We start from the raw sequence: 23,928 nt of genomic DNA, 5'->3' as shown, positions 1-23,928 counted from the left end.
GCTTAGTTTATGAGTAGTGGCCTCCGGTGGGATCCCTGTCATATCGAGATGGGACCAGGCAAAACAATCCATATTAGCTATAAGAAATTGAATAAGTTTTTTCCTGAGCTCGGGAGGTAACCCCGTGCCCAGGTATACCTTTCGATCAGGCTGATGCTCGATCAGTATAATCTGTTCCAACTCTTCGACCGTTGATTTTGTTTCGTCAGAATCATCGGGGATTATGAAGGATCGAGGTACCATATAGTTATCATCCTCGTAAGTCCCCTGCTCCTCTGGTTGGGTCAAGGATAGTGTCTGTGGTTACTATTTAACCTCCTGCTTTCCCTTCGAACTTGACCCTTTTGTTGATGAGCTTGCCGATATCGGTATCATTTCGTCAATGGCAAACATTTCCTTGGTAGGGGGTTGCTCCCCGTAGAGTGTTTTGACTCCCTCTGGCGTTGGGAACTTTAGAACCTGGTGAAGGGTCGAAGGTAGTGCCCTCATATTATGGATCCACGGTCTCCCGAATAAGGAATTATACCTCATATCGCCCTCGATAACATGGAACATCGTTTCTTGGATGGTCCCGGCCACATCTACTGGCAGATTTATCTCACCTTTAGTGGTTTCACATGCCATATTGAAGGCATTTAGAACTCGGGTCGCGGGTACAACCTGATCCCATAGGCCGAGCTGTTCTACGACCCTCGATCGAATTATGTTGGGCGAGCTGCCTGGATCAATCAAAACACATTTAACTTAAATTTTATTCATAAGTACAGATATTACCAGTGTGTCATTGTGGGGTTTTTCGATCCCTTCTGCATCCTCATCATTGAAAGACAAGGTCTTTTCTGGTAAGTAGTCCCGAGTTCACTTCTCCCTTGTGATTGACACCTTGGTGCATTTAAATACTCGTCCTTGAGGAATATCGACCCCTCCAATGATCATGTGAATCACGTGTTGTGGCTCTTCTTGCTCGTTCTGTTTTTGAAGTGGTTCTTGGCCCGATCACTTAAGAATTCCCGAAGGTGCCCCTCGTTGAAAAATTGAGCTACTTCCTCTCTTAGCTGTCTACAACCTTCTGTTTTATGGCCATGGGTACCATGATACTTGCATATTTGGTTTGGATTTATTTGGGCCGGATCGGTATGCAGAGGTCGAGGCCATCTGGTATCTTTGATACGTCCGATGGCCGATACGATGGTGGATGCATCTACGTTGAAGTTATATTTTCACAATCGAGGTGCTTCTTTGGGCCCGGCATCCCTACAAAACCACTCTTGCTCATAAGTCCTCGAGATCTCTATCCTCGATCATTCCTTATATTATTTCGAACGGGGTTGCGTCCAGGCCCGTTGTTTCTCCGATCTCCATCGTACGGCTGATATCGGTATCTGTTCAACCGTGGTTCCCGGTTAATATCCCTTTTAACTTGTCGACGGGTCTGTTTGGATAAATGGACATGGAAGGAGCCCTCAACTGGTCATCCTCGACACTAATCTTATATTGGTAACAATTATGCACATCGGCCTAGGTTACAACTAGTTATTCGATCAAATTCTGTTTCAACTACTGTGAAGCTATGAAACTCCAAACATTGAGACCTTGAGTAAAAGCTTGAACCGCCCAATCATTGGTGATCGGTGGAAAATCCATTCATTCCATTTGGAATCGAGATAATTCCCTGAGCATCTCGTTGTCTTTCTTCCTTACCTTGAAAAGGTCCGACTTTCTTGTAGCAAACTTAATAGCTCCGATGTGTGCCTTTACAAAAGAATCTGCAAGCATAGCAAATGAGTCAATAGAATTAGGTGGTAAGTTATGATACTATATCATAGCACCCTTCGATAGAGTTTCCCCGAATTTCTTCAGCAATACAGATTCAATCTCGCCATCTTCCAGGTCATTTCCTTTGATGGCGCGCGTGTATGAGGCATCGTGTTCGTTTGGATCTGTCGTCCCATTATACATTAGAATCTCGAGCATACGGAACTTCTTGGGGATTAGCTTCGGATCCGCACTCGGGGGGAAGGTTTTTATACAAACTTCGGAGTCCTTTTAATATCGTGGTGCCCCCGGGATTTGGTCGACCCTGGAATTATAAGTTTTCACCTTCTTATCGTTTTCCTCGATCTTCTTTTCCCTGGTATCGATTTTCTTTGTTAATTCTTCGAGCATCTTTATGATAGAAGGATTGGTCTCCGACTCCTTCTTATTCGGTTTCTTCGAGGCCGATTCAACTCTATGTAACGACCCGACTGGTCGTTTTGCCTTTTAGAACCCCGTTCCCTTAAATAAAACTTCTCATGCTTGCTTTAACTAATTTACGACTTACGGGAATGGTGAGTTCAGGATTTGGAAGAGTTTGGAGCGAAATATGCCCATTTGATTCCTTAGGATTTTCTTAAAAGGCTAAGTTTGACTTTGGTCAACATTTTGAACATGTGGACCCAGATTCATGATTTGACGGTCCCGGAGGATCCGTAGGAAAATATGGGACCTGGGCGTGTGCCCAGAATCGAATTTTGAGGTCCCTAGCCCGAGTAATGAATTTTTATCAGAAATTGTTAATCTGAAGTTTTAAAGATTTAAAGAAACTAATTAATGATTGATTCCATGGTTATCGAGCTCGTATGTTGGTTCCGGAGCCCGGTACAGGTCCGATCCGATATATCATTTAAGACTTGCCCGCAAAATTTGGTGTCAATCCGAGTAGTTTTAGGGCGATTCAGCTCGTTGGAGGAAAATTAAGAACTTGAAGTTCATAGGTTTAATTCATTTTGTTTTAGGGGGTGACTCTTAGATTTAGCGTTGTTTCGGGCATTCCGAAGGTTCGAGTAGGTCCGTCTCGTGATTTCAGACTTGTCGGTATGTTCGGGCGGGGCTCGGGAGCTCCGAGCGTCAAACGAACGAGGCTCGAGTGAAGTTGAGAATTTGGAGAAATGCTGAAGCATCTGCTTCTGTCATAACCGCACCTGCGGTTGGTCGACCGCAGGTGCCAGACAGCAGAAGCGGTCGTAGCCTAGCAGATGCGGCCCAGAGCTGGCCAGGCCGAACCGCAGAAGCGGCTACGCAGATGCGGCTTCAAGACCGCAGAAGCGGTCCCAGCCCTTTTAGCCAATTCTGCAGATGCGATCTCCTCTCGCAGATGCGGGACCGCAGATGCGGAAACTGCTGAAGCAGTAAGCTTCATTTAAGTCGAGCTCCAGCCATTTTTGACCATTTGGCACACGGGTATTGAGCGATTTTGGAGCTCTTGAGAAGGGATTTCCATATAGCATCGTGAGGTAAGTTCATCTCTTTATTTCTAAGTTTAACACTCGAGTTTTGGGTAGATTAACACCTAAAGATTTGGAGAAATCAAGGGGTTAGAGCTAGACCTAGGTTTTAATAAAACTTAGATTTTACCACGAGATTGGTTATGAAATGGATTAGAAATCATATATTATTGATCCTTAGGTTATAGAGAACAACTTTCTTCGGAAAATTTCGGAATTCGGCACGTGGGCCCGAGGTCGGATTTTAGGAAACTTGTATTAATGGTTGGGAAATGGCTTAAATAGCTAGAATTCGATCTTGTGATCTTATATTGACTAGTTCCAATCTCATTTAACTAGTTTTGGATCGTTCGGCTCTAAATTTAGTGTTTGGGCTTGTTCGTGGTATTGGAAGTGCACTTTGGAGCGAGGTGAGTCTCCTTTCTAACCTTGTAAGAGGGAATTGTCCTCATAGGTGTAAGAATGGAGTAATTTGCTGCTAAATGCGGGGGCTACGTACGCACTAGGTGACGAGAGTCCGTGCGTAGCTACTATTATGTTAATTGTCCGGGTAGTCTAGGACCCGTATCATGTTATATCTGTGAATGTCTCCATATTTTCTTGCTAATGTGATCACTTAGGGCATGCTAGAGACTTGGAAAGGAATATAAGCGAACGTATACACTTGTTGGACACTTGTATGAATTTACTTGTGCGCATTCATGTGTTTTCTTGATATTAATTGATATTTGTAGATCGGGCCGATCGCCTCGGTAGAAATAGATGCATCTATGGTTCGCGCCATTTGACCCTCTGGTAGTGCACAGTTTATTTTCTGTTGGATCGGGCCTTCGACCTCGGCATAATGCGCGAATGACATATATATATATATATATATATATATATATATATATATATATATATATGTGAAATCTTATCCATGACTTGTTCTGCTGAATACTTGAAATGTATATGGTTAAATGTAAAATTGTTAAGAACATGACTTATTACCTCTTGCTACAAATTGTTGATTATTTGCGACTACCATGCCTAGCAGAACACTTTATTATATTATTTGACCCTAGTAAGTGTCACATCGACCTCTCGTCTCTACTTCTTCGAGATTAGACGGGATACTTACTGGGTACATATTGTTTATGCACTCATACTACACTTTTGTACTTAATTGTACAGGATCTGAGGCAGTTACATCTAGCTATCAGTCTGGTGCGCGCCCATGATTCATAGACCGAGACTTCCACGGTGAGCTGCTCTCTTCCTGTGTCGTTCAGCAGCTTGATGGGGTCTTTCTTTACTTTTGTTGTCTGTTATATCCCGGACAGTACGATAGTTTTATTCTTTTGTACATTCTACTAGTTGCCTACTACTTGTGACACCAGGTTTTGACACACACATTAGTAGACAGTTCTTTTGGGTTGTATAATTCTTATTAAATATTGCTTATCATCACCTGTTTTAATTGCAAATTAAGAAATGTTGTAACCGATTTGGGTAAGTGAAATAAGAATTTTTTAATACTTCTGTGTTGGCTTGCCTGACAACGGTGTTGGGTGCCATCACGACCCTTAGTGGATTTTGAGTCGTCACACCATGGTATCAGAGCACTAGGTTCACGTAGGTCTCACAAGTCATGGGCAAACCTAATAGAGTCTTGCGTATCGGTACGGAGACGTTTGTATTTATCTTCGAGAGGCTATAGGGTGTTAGGAAAAACTACTCTTTATTCATTTCCTATCGTGCAGTGGTTGTTATGCTAAATTTCCCTCTTCTATTCTCTTACAGATGGTGAGGACACGCGCGGCTGATGTTCCAGACCCGGGCAGAGCTACCCCCCTTCCCCCTCCCCCCCCCCCGGTTGCTAGAGGTTGAGGCAGAGGCAGGGGAGGACACCGGGCCGAGGTAAGAGACGAGGTCATCCCAGAGTTATCTCAGTAGTACCACCAGCAGATCCCGCGGGAGATCCTACCATCGAGGAGCAGGGCGAGGTGCCCGCAGCTGAGCCCACCCCATCGGACTTTATGACAGCACCGGGATTCCAGGAGGTCATGGGCCGTATACTGCGGTTCATGGATTCTTTGACTCATGCTGGTTTATTTCCAGCAGATCCAGCTACATCACAGGCAAGAGGGGGGTCACAGACCCCTACTGCTCAGGCTCCTGGACATGCAGCTGCAGTGTATCAGACTCCGGGTGCACTACCCGCATATGGGGCTCCGCCAGTTATTGCAGTGGCACCCCAGCCCAGACCAACTGCGGATGGCGATCCATAGAAGTTATTGGATATATGGGCTAGGCTTCACCCTCCGGTCTTCGGGGGCGAGCGTCATGAGGATGCCCAGGACTTCATAGATAGGTGCAGGGACAGACTGCACAACATGAGGATATTGGAGTTGTATGGAGTTGGCTTCACTACTTTTTAGCTTGAGGGCAGGGCCCGTAGATGGTGGCAGTCCTATGTTTTAGGCAGGCCAGCAGGTTCTCCTCCCATCACTTGGGGTTAGTTTGTATAGTTGTTCTTAGATAGGTACATTCCACCCTCTGAGAGGGAAGAGCTACGGTATCAGTTTGAGCATCTTGAGCAGGGCCAGATGTTTGTGACCGATTATGAGGCGAGGTTTTCTGAGTTGTCTCGCCATGCACTCATGATACTTCCCACGGATGCAGAGAGAGTGCAAAGATTTGTTACGGGGTTGCACCCCGGTATTCGATCTGGCATGGCCCAAAAGGTGGAGATGGGTACAGAGTATCAGTTAGTGGTAAATATTGCTCGCAGGATTGAGAGATATCGCCAGAGGGGTAGAGAGCAGATGCAGCAGGATAAGAGGGATAGATTCTCCAGAGAGTTCAGAGGTGCCCCGACTAGGGGTAGATGTCAGTTTGGAAAGGGTCAGCCCATCAGTCCCCCATATTCAGCACCACCGCTTGCTCGGGGTACTCCAGCGCGTCCTTATTTCAGCGCCATGCCAGAGAGCTCGTATCACCCTCCAGCTATTCAGGGTACCTCCTACGGTTATTCAGGTCCACAGGATTCTTCTAATTCTTATTTTAGTGCTATGCCGGAGAGTTCATACCGTCCACCGGCTGTTCAGGCTTCTTCCAGTGGGTCTATAGGCCATCAGGGTCAGCCATCAAGGTAGCAGGTCACCGCACCACGGGGTTGTTTCGAGTGTGGAGACATTAGTCATATAAGGAGATACTGCCCCAGCCTTTGGGGCAAGACAGTACAGCAGGGTTAGCAGCCTCTGATTTTAGCACCGGCTGCCCGCTACCCAAAGGTGGAGGGTAGACTGGTAGGGGTCGTCCTAGAGGTGGAGGCCAGGTAGGGAGAGGTCAGCCAGCTACTGCTCAGTCCGGTGGAGGCCAGCCCGCCGGCGCTCTAGCCAGATTCTATGCCCTTCCGGCTAGGCCAGATGCATTGGCCTCAGATGTCATCATCACAGGTATTATTTCCATCGGTGGTAGAGATGCTTCGGTATTATTTGATCCAGGGTCTACTTATTCATATGTATCATCTCTGTTTGCTCGTTTCCTGGTTATTTCTCTTGAGCCTTTGGGCATTCATGTTCATGTGTCCACCCCTTGGGCGATTCTGTGGTTGTGGATCAGATCTATCGGTCCTGTGTGGTCACATTCTGTGGTTTTGAGACTAGTGTGGATCTCTTGTTGATTGATATGATCGACTTTGAGATCATCCTAGGTATGGATTGGTTACCCCCATATCACGTCGTCCTAGATTGTCATGCCAAGACTGTTACTTTAGTGATTCCAGGGTTACCGAGGTTGGAGTGGAAGGGTTCCACAGTTGATACATCTAGTTGGGTTATCTCTTTCCTGAAGGCTCGGAAAATGGTCGAGAAGGGGTGTTTGGCTTATTTGGCTTATGTTCGAGACACCGCCGCAGAGTCTCCGACGATTGATTCAGTTCCAGTAGTTCGAGAGTTCGTCGATGTGTTTCCTTCTGATCTTCCTGGCATGCCACCGAATCGTGATATTGATTTCTGCATTGATTTGGCTCCAGGCACCCAGCCTATATCTATCACCGTACCGTATGGCTCCGAAGGAATTGAAGAAGTTGAAGGAGCAGCTTGAGGAGTTATTAGCAAAGGGTTTTTTTAGACCCAGTGTATCACCATGGGGTGCACCAGTGTTATTTGTGAAGAAGAAGTATGGAACTATGCGGATGTGCATTGATTACCGCCAGTTGAACAAAGCCACCATCAAGAACAAGTATCTGTTGCCTCGTATCGATGATTTGTTCGACCAGTTGCAGGGTGCTAGAGTGTTCTCTAAGATTGACTTGATGTCAGGGTATCATCAGTTGAAGATTCGGGACTCGGATGTTCCGAAGACTGCATTCCGGACTAGATATGGCACTATGAGTTCCTGGTAATGTCCTTTGGCTTGACTAACGCCCCAGCAGCATTCATGGACTTGATGAACAGGGTATTCAGGCTTTACATTGATTCATTTGTCGTCGTCTTCATTGACGACATCTTGATATACTCCCGTAGCATGGGGGAACACGAGCATCATTTGAGGGTAGTGCTTCTAACCTTGCGAGAGTAGAAGCTATATGCTAAGTTCTCCAAGTGTGAGTTTTGGCTAGAGTCGGTGGCATTCTTAGGGTATATTGTGTTAGGAGAGGGTATTAAGATGGACCCCAAGAAGATTGAGGCAGTTCAGAGCTGGTCACGTTCTACTTCGGTGACCGAGATTAGGAGTTTCCTGGGGTTAGCAGGTTATTACAGACGATTCGTGCAGGGCTTTTCATCTATTGCATCACTTCTGACTATATTGGCCCAGAAGGGTGCTCCTTTCCTTTGGTCCGATGATTGTGAGGCGAGCTTTCAGAAGCTCAAGATAGCCTTGACTACATCACCAATTCTTGTGTTGCCTTCTGGTTCAGGGATGTATACGGTATATTGCGATGCTTCGCGCATTGGATTGGGATGTGTATTGATGCAAGAGGGGCGAGTTATTTCCTATGCTTCGCTCTAGCTAAAGGTTCATGAGAAGAATTATCATGTACATGATCTAGAGTTGGTCGCGATCGTTCATGCTCTTAAGATATGGAGGCATTATCTGTATGGGGTGCCATGTGAGGTTTATACGGATCATCTCAGCTTACATCATCTGTTCAAATAGAGGGATCTCAATTTGAGACAGCGCAGGTGGCTTGAGTTACTAAAGGATTATGGCATCACCATTCTTTATCATCCGGGCAAGGCAAATGTGGTCGCTTAAGCAGAAAGGCAGAGAGTATGGGTAGCTTGGCATTCATTCCAGCAGAGGAGAGACAACTAGCTTTGGACATACAGTCCTTGGCTAACAGACTTGTCAAGTTGGACATTTCGGAGCCCAGCCGAGTCCTTGCGTGTGTTGTTGCTCAGACTTCATTATTGGGGCAAATCAAGGCCCGGCAGTTTGATGATCCACATTTGGTGGTCCTTAGAGAGACGGTGCTTCAGGGAGGTGCCAAGAAGGTTTCTATGAGCGAGGATGGTGTTTTGTGACTCCAGGGTCGTCTATGTGTTCCTAATGTTGATGGTCTGAGGGAGAGGATTCTAGAAAAGGCACACAGTTCGCGGTATTACATTCATCCGAGAGCTACGAAGATGTATCATGGCATGAGACAGCATTATTAGTGGCGGAGGATGAAGAAGGACATAGTGGAGTATGTGGCTAGGTGTTTGAATTGCCAGCAGGTCAAGTACGAACACCAGAGGCCGGGTGGCCTACTTCAGCAGATGCTTATACCAGAGTGAAAGTGGGAGCGCATTACCATGGATTTCGTAGTTGGGTTGTCGCGGACTTTGCGGAAGTTTGATTCAGTGTGGGTCATTGTCGACAGATTGATCAAGTCGGCACACTTCATACCGGTGGTGACTACTTATACTTCGGAGAGACTGGCTCAGATTTACATTCGGGAGATAGTCCGGTTGCACGGTGTGCATGTTTCCATCATATCAGATAGAGGCCCATAGTTCACTTTGCATTTCTGGAGAGCTGTTTAGGGTGAGTTGGGGACCCGCGTGGAGCTTAGCATGACATTTCATCCACAGACCAATGGGCAGTCGGAGCGGACAATTCAGATTTTGGAGGACATGCTCAGGGTATGTGTGATTGACTTTGGAGGGTAGTGGGATCAGTTCTTTCCCTTGGCGGAGTTTGTGTACAACAACAGTTATCAGTCCAGCATAGAGATGGCTCCATACGAGGCTTTATATGGTCAACATTATCGTTCTCCTATCGGGTGGTTTGAGCCTGGTGAGGCTAAGTTATACGGTACAGATTTGGCACAGGATGCCTTGGACAAGGTAAAGTTGATTCAGGAAAGGCTTCGCACAGCTCAGTCCAGACAGAAGAGCTACGCGGATTAGAGGGTGCGTGATGTATCATTCATGGTTGGTGAGAAGGTCCTCTTGAAAGTCTCGCCAATGAAGGACGTTATAAGATTCGGGAAGAAAGACAAGCTGAGCCCAAGGTTTATTGGCCCATTTGAGGTGTTGAGGCGAGTTGGGGAGGTTGCTTACGAGCTTGCTTTACCCCCCAGCTTATCGGGAGTTCATCCGGTTTTTCATGTATCGATACTTCAGAAGTATCATGCCGACTTGTCCCATGTGTTAAACTTCAATACTATTCAGCTGGATAAGAGTTTGGGTTATGAGGAGGAGCCAGTTGCCATTATTGATAGACAGGATCGCCAGTTGAGGTCCAAGAGGATTTCTGCGGTGAGGGTCCAGTGGAGGGGCCAACCAGTCAAGGAGGCGACCTGGGAGTCCGAGGAGGACATGCGGAGCAGATATCCACATTTATTCAGTAGCTCAGGTACTTTTCTATGTCCGTTCGAGGACGAACGTTTGTTTAAGAGGTGGAGAATGTAACGACCCGACTGGTCGTTTTGCCTTTTAGAACCTCGTTCCCTTAAATAAAATTCTCGTGCTTGATTTAACTAATTTACGACTTGCGGAGATGGTAGGTTCAGGATTTGGAAGAGTTTGGAGTGAAATATGCTCATTTGATTCCTTAGGATTTTCTTAAAAGGTAAAGTTTGATTTTGGTCAACATTTTGAGCAAGCGGACCCGGATTCGTGATTTGACAGTCCCGGAGGGTCCGTAGGAAAATATGGGATCTGGGCGTGTACCGGGAATCGAATTCCGAGGTCCCTAGCCCGAGTAATAAATTTTTATCAGAAACTGTTAATCTGAAGTTTTAAAGATTTAAAGAAACTAATTAATGATTGATTCCATGGGTATCGAGCTCGTATGTTGGTTCCGGAGCCCGGTACAGGTCCGATATATCATTTAAGACTTGCCCGCAAAATTTGGTGTCAATCCGAGTAGTTTTAGGGCGTTTCGGCTCATTGGAGGAAAATTAAGAACTTGAAGTTCATAGGTTTGATTCATTTGGTTTTAGGGGGTGACTCTTAGATTTAGAGTTGTTTCGGGCATTCCGAAGGTTCGAGTAGGTCTGGCTCGTGATTTCAGACTTGTCGGTATGTTTGGGCGGGGCTCGGGAGCTCCGAGCGTCAAACGGATGAGGCTCGAGTGAAGTTGAGAATTTGGAGAAGTGCTGAAGCATCTGCTTCTATCATAACCGCACCTGCGGTTGGTCAACCGCAGGTGCGAGACCGTAGAAGCGGTCGTAGCCTAGCAGATGCGGCCCAAAGCTGGCCAGGCCGAGCCGCAGAAGCGGCTACGCAGATGCGGCTTCAAGACCGCAGAAGCGGTCCCAGCCCTTTTAGCCAATTCCGCAGATGCAGTCTCCTCTCGCAGATGCGGAAATTGCTGAAGCAGTGAGCTTCATAGAAGTCGAGCTCCAGCCATTTTTGACCATTTGACACATGGGCATTGAGCGATTTTGGAGCTCTTGAGAAGGGATTTCCACATAGCATCGTGAGGTAAGTTCATCACCCTTATTTCTAAGTTTAACACTCGAGTTTTGGGTAGATTAACACCTAAAGATTTGGAGAAATCAAGGGGTTAGAGCTAGACCTAGGGTTTTAATAAAACTTAAAGACCTAAAGATTTCTAAGTTTAACACTTGAGTTTTGGGTAGATTAACACCTAAAGATTTGGAGAAATCAAGGGGTTAGAGCTAGACCTAGGGTTTTAATAAAACTTAGATTCTACCACAAAATTGGTTATGAAATGGATTAGAAATCATATATTATTGATCCTTAGGTTATAGAGAACAACTTTCTTCGGAAAATTTCGAAATCCGGGCACGTGGTCCCGGGGTCGGATTTTAGGAAACTTGTATTAATGGTTGGGAAATGACTTAAATAGCTAGAATTCGATCTTGTGATCTTATATTGACTAGTTCCTATCTCATTTAACTAGTTTTGGATCGTTCAGCTCCAAATTTAGGGTTTGGGCTCGTTCGTGGTATTGGAAGTGCACTTTGGAGCGAGGTGAGTCTCCTTTCTAACTTTGTAAGAGGGAATTGTCCCCATAGGTGTAATAATGGAGTAATTTGCTGCTAAATGCGGGGGCTACGTACGCACTAGGTGACGGGAGTCCGTGCGTAGCTACTATTATGTTAATTGTCCGGGTAGTCTAGGACCCATATCATGTTATATCTGTGAATGTCTCCATATTTTCTTGCTAATGTGATCACTTAGGGCATGTTAGAGACGTGGAAAGGAATATAAGCGAATGTATACACTTGTATGAATTTACTTGGAATTAAATGTGCATTCATGTATTTTCTTGATATTAATTGATATTTGTGGATCGGGCCGATCACCTCGGTAGAAATAGATACATCTATGGTTCGCGCCATTCGACCCTCTAGCAGTGCACAATTTATTTTCTATTGGATTGGGTCGTCGACCTCGGCATAATGTGCGCATATATATATATATATATATATATGTGTGTGTGTGTGTGTGTGTGTGTGTGTGTGTGTGTGTGTGTGTGTGTGTGTGTGTGTGTGTGAAATCTTATCCATAACTTGTTCTGCTGAATACTTGAAATGTATACGGTTAACTGTAAAATTATTAAGAATATGACTTATTACCTCTTTTTTTACCGATTGTTGATTATTTGCGACTACCATGCCTAGCAGAACAATTTATTATATTATTTGACCCTAATAAGTGTCACGTCGACCTCTCGTCTCTACTTCTTCGAGATTAGACGGGATACTTACTGGGTACATATTGTTTATGTACTCATACTACACTTCTGTACTTAATTGTACATGATCTGAGGCAGGTACATCTGGCTATCAGTCTGGTGCGCGTCCATGATTCATAGACCGAGACTTCCACGGTAGGCTGCTCCCTTCCTGTGTTGTTCAGCAGCTTGATGGGGTCTTTCTTTACTTTTGTTGTTTGTTCTATCCTGGACAGTAGGATAGTTTTATTCTTTTGTACATTCTACTAGTTGCCCACTACTTATGACACCAGGTCTTGGCACACACATTAGTAGCAGTTCTTTTGGATTGTATAATTATTATTAAATATTGCTTATCATCACTTGTTTTAATTGCAAATTAAGAAATTTACTAACCGATTTGGGTAAGTGAAATAAGAATTTACTAATACTTCCGCGTTGACTTTCATGACAACGGTGTTGGACGCCATCACGACCCTTAGTGGATTTTAGGTCGTGACACTCTATGTATGACTTCATGTGATGGTTCGAGCTCGACCTTGCACGTAGCGTGGTTCTGGTTTTGAAGTTGGGCTATTGCTACCTGTTGAGCCTGCAGCATTTCGAAAATCACCCACAGGCTGATCCCGCCATCTTCACCGCCGTGTTTGTTCTGGGTAGCTGATCGAGTACCCCCTCCCTCGCGAATGCTATTTTCTGGGTCGACGACCAAATTTCTAGTGATGGCTACGTGTGAACTGACGTCGATTGGATCTACAGTCGGAACTCCATTGAGGCCAGCATGGGGTATAACATTTCCTAGTAAGATGTTCTCATTTTCGTCGTGGCGGCTGAGATCATTGTCAATGTGTTGAGGTGTTGAGAGTTTGACATTTTTAACCCTATAATCAAAGACACTTCAAAGAACAAGTGTAAAATAATGCGTGTTACGAAAATTTGTACTAGAAAATCAGTATTATCCTTAGCCTCACGGTGGGCGCCAAACTGTTTACCATTTTAATTGGATAACAATTAAATTTATAAGTTGTTTTAAGGATATGTGATTTCACTTGGCACAAACTAACAAATACGAGAATAATGTTAGAATTTAACTGTAAAATAGAGCAAACCAATATAAACCACAGCTTGGCCCTCGAGCTAGATCACCCTCGAACCGAATGGACGTATAATTGAAAAGTATGAACTGAACAACAGAGCTTAAGAGAGAAAATGTAATATATTGCTTTGTTATGCATGAATATCCTCCTTACAAAATGATTAGAACCCCTTTATATAGTAGAGGAATTCTACTTATGGTACAATTCTAAATACAGAAGGAAATCTCATGATTGGCTAAATAATCGGCCTCTTCTTGATACGTGCCGAGATTTCCGCCGTGATCCTCGCCCGGTTGCAGATATTTTGGTATTCCGTTATTTGGCTCGGTAAGTTTTCCTCAATCTTGCTCGATTTCCTTCCTGCATGACTCCGATCTTAGCCGACCTCTGTCTCGATCGGTCTCTAGGTCTCGAGCTCGGCAGTCTAACTTTACGTCGTGGTCCAATATAACATAGGGTTGAACCTTGGCCTGCCTCGCTCCAGGTCAAGCCTGATTTTGACCGTATACAAACCTTAAAAAGTATATTTATTGTCGATAATTATAACTGTAAATCTTTTAAGAAATGTCAAAAAATCATTAAAAAATTAAATTAAAATTTAAAATGTGCATGTTTTTTTAAAGATAGGAGTAACATCTTAAAGAACCACCATCAAGAAGTGTGGTGAGATTGATGAGATTCTCCACCGATAATCAGTGGTCTCCTAATAGGGAGCGCTTCCTTTTATGGCCATATGCGACCCAAATCTTGAATAGTCGGGCCAATGAATTCCAAACAACAGCAAATCCACGTATATCACTGTGGACTTCAGTTGAAACTCTGATAATTATGTGGAAATTCCTTACAAATTGATCATAAAGAATACATCAGCACCCCTGACGTGAATGAGCTCTGCTTTGGTTTCGAAGTCACTTTTACTCTCAAAGGGCATCGGTTCGAGTCCACCCAACATCACTAATTTCATATTCAGCTTTTTTACTTGTTAGTCAACATAATCTGATAAGTCGTCCGATAATGTTCAATATTTTCCAATTTTATTGCCGCTCTCCTATTTTAAAGCACTGATTTTTTCTCCAATTTTTCGAACTCTTTTTGTAGCCTATAGATTTTAGTACCCTCTTCCATGTTACACTTTCTTTCCGTTCTTTCCGCCCCATTCATCTCGATTTTCATTCATTGCTCTTTATTTATCTCCTTTACTTTGCCCAGTTATGGTTGAATTTGGCCAAACTAGATTTATATTTCTCTCGTTAAGTTTACGCGTGAATAAAAACAAAAATCAATTAATTATTATCCAACTTATGAGAAACAGTTCTGAAGGTAGGTTTGCAATTTAATACCTAAGAATCTTTTATCCATAATATTTGCATTTCTTCCTTAATTCCTTTGACTAGTAGGTTAATAGTTAGGCCAATTTGTTCTTAAAATATTTTTTTTTTAAACTTTTTATTTCTAAATTGACTAATACACTCCAATTACCTTACTTTATGCTTTTATTAAAAAAATAAAAAGCTAATAGTTGAAATTGTATACCGAGATATCAAAGCGTCTCATGAATTTGGATATTATATTATTATATAAAGTTAGAAGAGTACTACTATAGATGAAAATCGACGAGTATCATAGCTTAGACCCAATTTTGACGTTTTAAAATATTCAAAAATCTTACTTTTTGTTGTTGTTGTCGTCCTCATCTTTTACTTTTTCTCCCTTTTTCCTTATCGTCCTTTATCTCCTTCTTCTTTCTTTTTCTTCGTCTTCTTCCCTTTTTTCTCTTTTCACGTTTTTTTAAGCCGAGAATCTATCGGAAATAGCCTCTCTACCTTGCCAAGTAAGGGTAATTAAGATCTACATATACACTACCTTTCTCATACTCCATTTGTGGGACTATAATGGATATGTTAGTATTGTTGTTGTAAAATATTCAAAAATCTGTGTCAATCCCCTTTCTCTATTTTGATAGTGTATATAGAAAATTTAACCTTGTCAAAAAACCGGATTGAACTCATTTCGCTTTAGTGATTATGAACAGAAAATATAATTAATAAACCAAATTAATCCAAAATATACCTCGACTATGATTTTGTGACTAGTGTTAGATCTACGCTAAAGGCAATCGAGCACCCATTAACTTCAAATCCTAGATTTGTCACTGTATACGGTCAAAATCATATGCCCCCGATTTATAGGACCGAGTCCGGGCGAGATCGAGTTCGAAATCGGTGGACCAGACTCGAGCTCGAAGACAGAGTGCAATGCCCGGAGATAGGAGTTCGAGGAATACCGAGGCCGAGTGTGCTCGACCCCGAAATAGTACCGTTATGGGTTTGTAACAGAATAAACTAGATTCTTGCCACGTCCCCAAAATCATGGCGCAAATCCCGGAATAAGATTGTATGATTTCGTACTAGGCGGTTAGACAATTGTACCAAGAATATTCCTTACTGTAAAGAGAAATATACCTTACTTAGGGATTCCCCTATTATATAAAGGGGACCCTAATCATTTGTAACATCATCTTATCATTGAGCAAAGAATATATTCTCTACTTTTTCGCCTACTGTTCATCAGCATTGTCTTTTAGCTCTACTGTTCTTACTTTGCTTTTATTACTTAATATCACACCTCCTTTTTCTACCCGAAAGAGGGTATAGGGGAGTTTTTCCAATTAAAGTGACAATAATCGAAACAGGAATATTTATTCAAATTCAGAGTCGCCACTTGGGATAATTTATGGTGTCCCAAGTCACTAAAATCCCGAATCTTGGAAGTTTGACTCTGTTTTACAGTCCGCAAAACATAGAAATCCGGGTAAGGAATTTTGTTAACCCGGAAGAAGGCGTTAGGCATTCCCGAGTTCCGTGGTTTTAGCACGGTCACTTTAATCATACCTGACTTATTTAAATTGTCTAATTACTCATTTTAGAACCTACGTATATTTTTACCTTTTACCTCTTTTAATTGCTTGATTATTCGTAATTAAGGAGTTATCTTGAAACGAGTCACGCGTACGTGTACCCATTTCATTTGGCGCGTCAAGAATCATGTCACGCGTACGTGTCCACAATTAATCACGAATTATTATTATTAAGAAAGTCTGGCCGAAGTTGCGCGAACGCATACCTCGATTTATTTTTAGAAAAATCATAATTATGTCACGCGAACGTGTACACAATCACGATGATAGATTAAGTCGCGCCTAAAGCAAGCTATGAATATTCATTTTAGAGACCGTAGTCATGTCACGCTGACGTGTACATAATCACGATAATAAATTCAAAGCGCGCCTAAAGGTTCGCCTACCCGGGATGGTCGGCCTAAACATGCTCTAGTGGTGCTTAAGTAAGTAAAATGAATTTAAAGCAGCACTAGATCATCAACTGTTCTTTGTCTTTCCATTAACTCGGTTCGTTTCAGTTAGTTCAGAATAATTATCCCAACACCCACTGAATCCTTCAACGATGAATGTTATCCAATTTTCATTTCAGTTATCCACATAATGACCTAAAGCATTCATCAAGGTTTATCATGAAATCAAGGCAGTGAACTGATCAGGCAGACTAAATTGATCAAACAAAGGATAGAAGAACCATCAACAATTAACACAATTCATGAACTAACATAATGAGATAGGTATAAGAAATGGACCTTCTTGAGCGAATTATTCTCCGATTAATGGAACTCAGAGTAACATTTCTGTTTAGCCGAAAAAGCAAAATGAGAATCTGGCCTAAAACTTGCCGCGACTAGAGATGCCAACGGAAATGGAACCTCGAACAGAGCCTTGCGCCGGCGGAAGGAACAACGATATCACAACAATTCGAGAGATGACAAATCGAACGAATTTGAAGCAAATCAGAAATTCCTTCTTAATCCCTTTTCTTTAATATTTTCTAGCTCTACAATTTCAGACGCGGGTTATGAACCAGGGTAGTCGGTGGCTGGTGTAGCTCGTTTTCCGGCGAGCTCACCGGACAGGAAATGGAGGCGTTAGGTTGTGTGTCTTTGTAGGGTCATGGCTGCCGTTCTTTAGAGGTCCAAGAAGAAGGGATCGTTGTTGGTTTTTAGGATGGAGAAATGATCGCTGCCTCTTTGTGTAAGGGAGGGTGGCGACTGTGGTGGTATTTGCTTAGGAGTTCAGGGGGTTGTGGGCGGTTCGAATTCTGGTGGAGTTAGGGTTAGTCGCTGGCCTGGTTGGGTGGTGCGAAGAAGAAGACGTTCGGGGGGGGGGGGGTTCTGTGTGTGTATTGAACGGCTGATTTTTTTAGGTTCTCTAGGTTGTTTATTTTGTTAAGAAGAAGAGTCTTAAAGATTTTTAGGGTTAGCTTAATGGGTATTAGGTATTGAGCTTGGATTTATGGGCTAAGTTCGAATTGGGTCTTAAAATTGGGCTCTAAGACTCTTAAAATTGTGGTCCAAAACCTTAGTTAACTCCATTTAATATAAGATAAAAATACTACACAATGCAAAAACTAATTCTAATAAATTAAACTAAACTAAACTATATTAAAACATGAAACTATATTTTTGTATTTTCAAAATTATAGAAAGATAAAAAAAGGTACTATATTTGTATTTTTTTAATTTTATGAAAGGTACATAAACTAAAAAGTAACTAGATAAAATATCAATTAGCTAAATAAAAGAAAATATTTTTTGTAATTTTTATTTTTGTGACAAAATAAAGTAAAAGAGTCAAAATTAGTTAAAGTAGCGATATTATACCTAAACTAAATATTTAACACTAAAATGTGTAAAATCTTGGGGAGGGTCAAAAATCACATGTCTACACTTAATTGTTCTTATTATCCTAAGCTTACCTCAAGGTCACTAAGCTCGAGGTCACTGCAGCTGAGTAACATTGGTTTGATTCGCTTGTCTCTTTCATTTCTACTTCTTACTTCTTGATTATTAATTGGTATTGAACTAAATCACATATTTTTAAAACTCCAAATCAAATTTAACTGTTACTCGTATTTTCGAGGTAAATAGTTTGGCGTCCACCGTGGGACTAAAGATAATAGTGATTATTTCTTTACTAATTCTCGTTACACACGTTGTTTTTGCACTTTTTCTTGTCAAGATTTTTTTATTCTCAGGCTGAAACATGTCTAGTACACAAAACGCACATGTTCATGACAATGAAGGTCTTGGAGAAAATAACAGTATAGGGGTCGGTGTACCACCAATAAACCTTGAGGAAGTACCAAATATGGAGCCAGTTGACATCAATTCACATAATGTTCTAAACGCGGATTCAGGCACAGACCCCGTAGGGAATGAACGCGGGGAAGCCCGATCTGGTGGCCAAGGAGCACGAGGAATGGGAGATGGGGCAATCAGCCTCCAAGTGATATTCGAGCAAGCTCAGCAAAATGTCATCGCTCAACTTCAAAATCAGAATAAGACTCCGAGCATAGCTGAACATGAAAGTGCTCGACATGCTGAACCAGCACCAGAGATAGTGCTGTATTCTCGGCCGGGCCCGAGCCTTCGTGGGCCTGGGCTCTGGCGGTCCCGGGCTTCGTGGGCTCAACGGGTGGAACCGGCCCGTGACGGGCCTAAGCCCATATGGTCCTGGGCTTAACGGGCCGGGCTCGTGGGCTTCGCGGGCCTAGCGGGGTTTTTTTTTTTTTAAGGCAATTTATTGTAGTATCATGGCTATATTAAAAATATATATGTAGTATATATGTAGATCTAATTATTAAAGTGCTTGACGAAAAAGAAAAATAACAAAACAATAGTAAAACACTAAATTGTCATGCATAATATATTGTCTTGTAGTATATATATTGTATCTTATGTATATATATTCTCTTATATATTTTCTTGTAGTATATATATTGTATCTTATGTATATATATTCGCATAATATATTGTCTTGTAGTATATATATTGTATCTTATGTATATATATTCTCTTATATATTTTCTTGTAGTATATATATTGTATCTTATGTATATATATTCTCTTATATATTTTCTTGTAGTATATATTGTATGTTATGTATATATTGTAGCTTATAAATAATTCTAAGTAAAGACAAAGAAATATTGCGAAAAGATATTCAAGGGTAGAAGCAATAAATTTTATTACCAAAAATGGCATATCTTTCTTAGTCATCCTTCCCCCAATGGAATGAGCACAACAAGGTACTAATACCACCATTAGAAGGAAAAAAAACTAAGGAAGATGTGCCAAAATACAAGTTACATATTAGTCTATGTATTATCTCTAACAAATCTCATAAATCCTTCAAGGTTCGGAGGAGGTTGCGTTGGTGGTGGTGGAAAAGAAGCTTGTTCATCACCACTTCCGGGCGAAGCCGAATCCTCCGCAAGTTCCGCTATCATTTCTTCATAAGCTTCATCTATCGCCGGTTGTGCTTCTGCAATTCCAAAGTTTCTTCTTTCCGAGCGGATCCAATCTCTAAACAGTACTGATTTTTCCAAGCTATCCCTCATAGACGCTCTATGATCACCTATTTGCAGTCTTGCTTGACTGAAAGCGCTCTCTGATGCAACAGTTGAAGCTTGAATTGATAAAATATCCCGAGCCATCCTTGCAAGAACCGGAAAATGTTTTTCCCTTGCCTTCCACCATTCCAAAAGATCAAAAGAGCCGTCTGGATTCTCCTTTTCAAGTCCCTGAGACAAATAAACTTGAAGCTCATTTAGATGTGAAGTTTCATCATAATTATCACCTTGAGAACCCCTGAACTCCGTCCAAGATTTAAGAGCTTTTAAGCCCGCAACTCTTTTAGACGATTGTGAGCTAGACGAAGTAGGGGTTGGAATAGTTGGCCTAGCATGCTCTAAGGCAAGTTGATAAGCATTATAAACTGTTTGAGCATTAATTTTAATTGAAGCTTTTGCATCTGCAAGTGTAGCAATTTCCTCATTTGAAAGATCTAAAGCCTTATAAATATTTGAATACCAAAAATGAGGACCTCCCAATTTCATTGTAGGATTTAGCATTGCAGCAAGACCATAAATAGGAGGGATAGGAAAAAAATATTTTTTAAACTTTTGTTTCATTTCATTTATAGCAAGTTCATAAATGTCCCCACCCTCACCAAATTCAACAAACAAATCAGATAGTGCTGCAATATAAACTAAACAGTTTGAAATAGTAGGATAATATTGCCCAGAAAATGCATTTGTAGCAATTTGAAAATGTTCTAAAAAATCTAAAAGAATTTTAACATTCGTCCAATCTTGAGTAGTAAGCATTTCATCATCATCCTCACCACCTACCCGAGAATTAAACGTTGCATTAATTGGGTTTCTATATTCATATGCAACTACTAAACTTTCGTACATACAATTCCATCTAGTCGGGCAAGGTTTAGGAACCTTTCTTTCTCTAAGGCCATATTCTTAAAACGTAAGAGTTGAAACGAGTTTACCGGATTGCCGAACAACTTCTTGAAAATTGAAAATCGTTGAACACTTGAAAACTTCAATTCAACAACTTCACAATTTTTCACGAAATTTCAACAATAGATTAAGTAATTGTAGTAGAGAGATTGAGAGATATTGATGAATTGGTGAATAAAAATGAAAGAATGAGGGGGTATTTATAGTTGAGAAATGGGAAAAAGTGTAATTATATAAAATTTGGGGTTAAAATAAAGTTTGGGGGTCAAATGGCCATTTTCTAAACTACCAAACGGTCAAAAAAAGCCCCAAACGACTACTTTTTAAATATGGTCGTTGGGCTGTTTTTTAAAAAAAATTAAATTATAGCTGTTAGGCCCGCTGGGCCCCGACCAGGCCCGCCGGCCGGTCCCGGGCTAAACGGTCCCGGGCTCGTGGGCTTACCAAACAAGACCAGCCCGTCACGGGCTTAAAGAAACCACCACGACCGGCCCACCAGGACCGTGAGGCCCGTTAAGACCGCGGGACCGGCCCACAGTGCAGCATTAACCGGAGAGGCCGAACGGAAATAATTTAGGGACTGACCCCACCATTATGAGGATGCTCGAAGAGCTTACTAAGAGGATCGAGTCCGGAGAAAAGAAAATTAAAGACAATGATAAGAAGGTAGAAACTTATAACTCCCGTATAAACCAGATACCGGGGGCACCTCCAGTTTTGAAAGGTCTGGATGCCAAAAAGTTCATACAAAAACCATTCCCTTAGAGCGCAGCTCCGATGCCCATTCCTAAGAAATTTTGCATGCCTGATATACCCAAATATAACGGAACAAACGATTCCAACAAGCATATTACTTCATACACTTGCGGGATCAAAGGGAATGATTTGAATGACGATGAAATCGAGTCAGTGTTGTTGAAAAAGTTTGGGGAAACACTATCAAAAGGAGATATGATTTGGTATCACAACTTAGCTCCTAAATCTATTGATTCATTTGGTATGTTAGCAGATGCCTTTGTGAAAGCAAACGCCGGGGCCATAAAGGTGGCCACGAGAAAATCGGATGTCTTCAATAAAACAAAGGAACAACGAGATGTTAAGGGAGTTCGTGTCCAGGTTTCATATGGAAAGAATGGAATTACCACCAGTCTCCGATGACTGGGCAATACAAGCTTTCATGTAGGGTTTGAATGAAAGAAACTCGATTGTGTCCCGACAATTAAAGCAGAACTTGATCAAATATCCAGCTGTGACATGGTCGGATGTGCACAATCATTACCAGTCAAAAATCAGGGTCGAGGACGACCAGTTGGGAGCCCCCTCGGGTTCAGATTCATCCTAACAGATTCGCATCCAAGACCCCGAGGGACACATACCGGGAATCAAGATTTAACAAGGAATGGTATCAACCATATGCCGATCGAAGAAACAGCAGCCCGAGCCATAACACTCCTCGAAGTGATCAGAGAAACGATCGAGGACAAAGTTCCTGGGGACTCATGAGCAAGAGCGGGTTCGATAAACATACCGACCCCATAGAGGCTCCTCGATTATCAAAGTATAACTTCAGCATAGATGCATCGGGGATTGTCTCAGCTATTGGGAGAATCAAGTACACCAAGTGGCCCAGACCTATACAGATCGATCCTTCTCAAAGAAACTCGAACTTGATGTGCAAGTATCATGGCACACATGGTCATCGAACAGAAGATTGCAGACAGTTAAGGGAAGAAGTGGATCATTTGTTTAACGAGGGCCACCTTCGAGAATTCCTAAGTGATCGGGCTAAGAATCACTTTAGGGAGAGAGATGCAAGGAAAAATGAACAAGAAGAACCACAACATGTAATCCACATGATCATTGGCGGAGTTGATGTCCCTCAACGACCTGTATTCAAATGCACCAAAGTATCAATCACCAGAGAAAAATGGACTCGGACCTATGTGCCCGAGGACGTCTTATCGTTCTTTGATGAGGAAACAGAAGGCATATCTCAGCCTCACAAATACGCACTAGTAATCTCTATCATTTTAAATAAAATCCAAGTTAAATGTGTTTTAGTGGATCCAGGTAGCTCTACAAACATAATCAGATCGAGGGTCGTGGAACAACTCGGCCTACAAGATCAAATTGTACCTGCACCTCGGGTCCTGAATGGCTTCAACATGGCAAGCGAAACAACAAAGGGAGAGATTGTCTTGCCAGTAAACATAGCTGGGACCATACAAGACACTAGATTCCATGTAATTGAAGGTGACATGAGGTATAACGCACTCCTTGGGAGACCATGTATACACAACATGAGGGCAGTGCCTTCAACTCTTCACCAGATAATGAAATTCTCAACAGAAGAAGGAGCGAAAACGGTCTATGGAGAGCAACATGCTGCAAAAGAGATGTTTGCAATCGAGGAAGTGGTGCCGATAGTAGAGCCTTTGACCTCGGAGAAATCGAGCACCAAGGGTAAGCAGACAACCAAATAGCGATCACCACCTCCAGCCTCGATGGAGTCGGAACAACAGGTAATCGAAGACGAAGACGAGGATTGCCTTACTCTTCGAACCTTTGTCGTTCTCGAAGAACCTGATGCAACCAAATCAACTATCAAGGAGCTGGAACATGTCATTTTGATTGAATACATGCCCGAGAGAAAGTTATACCTGGGAACAGGATTGACCCCCGAACTCAGGAAAAAACTCATTTAATTTCTTATTGATAATATAGATTGCTTTGCTTGGTCCCATTTAGATATGACGGGAATTCCGCCGGAAATCACCACGCATCAGCTAAGCACCAATCCCAGGTTCAAACTAATGAAGCAAAAAAGGAGGCCTCAACCCGAGGTAAAGCATGCTTTCATAAAAGACGAGGTAACCAAACTTCTTAAAATAGGATCTATTCGGGAGGTAAAGTACCCCGAGTGGTTAGCCAACGTAGTTATAATTCCTAAAAAGGAAACAAACTTAGAATGTGCCTAGATTATAAGGACTTGAATAAAGCATGTCCAAAATATTCTTTCCCCTTGCCAAACATTGATCGTATGATCGATGCCACGGCTGGCCACGA

At 42.3% G+C, this 23,928-nt stretch overlaps 2 protein-coding genes across 2 annotated transcripts; both read left to right on the top strand.

The window, feature by feature from the left end:
• Nucleotides 1-7,919: 7,919 nt before the first annotated feature.
• LOC138883565 (uncharacterized mitochondrial protein AtMg00860-like) lies at nucleotides 7,920-8,264 on the top strand. The gene has a single exon (XM_070164260.1). The coding sequence runs from the start codon at nucleotides 7,920-7,922 to the stop codon at nucleotides 8,262-8,264; it is 345 nt and encodes a 114-aa protein (XP_070020361.1).
• Nucleotides 8,265-22,361: 14,097 nt separating this feature from the next.
• On the top strand, nucleotides 22,362-23,345 carry LOC138883564 (uncharacterized). The gene has a single exon (XM_070164259.1). The coding sequence runs from the start codon at nucleotides 22,362-22,364 to the stop codon at nucleotides 23,343-23,345; it is 984 nt and encodes a 327-aa protein (XP_070020360.1).
• Nucleotides 23,346-23,928: the final 583 nt, after the last annotated feature.

This window comes from Nicotiana sylvestris, chromosome 12, assembly GCF_000393655.2.
Source record: "Nicotiana sylvestris chromosome 12, ASM39365v2, whole genome shotgun sequence".
Classification (NCBI taxonomy): domain Eukaryota; kingdom Viridiplantae; phylum Streptophyta; class Magnoliopsida; order Solanales; family Solanaceae; genus Nicotiana; species Nicotiana sylvestris.
The sequence above is the reverse complement of the archived record's forward strand: the minus strand, read 5'-3'. Positions and strand labels throughout refer to the sequence as shown.

What these genes read in the sequence shown, in the direction of transcription:
- LOC138883565 (XM_070164260.1), top strand. Translation starts at nt 7,920, where the DNA reads ATGGACCCCAAGAAGATTGAGGCAGTTCAGAGCTGGTCACGTTCTACT.
- LOC138883564 (XM_070164259.1), top strand. Translation starts at nt 22,362, where the DNA reads ATGAGCAAGAGCGGGTTCGATAAACATACCGACCCCATAGAGGCTCCT.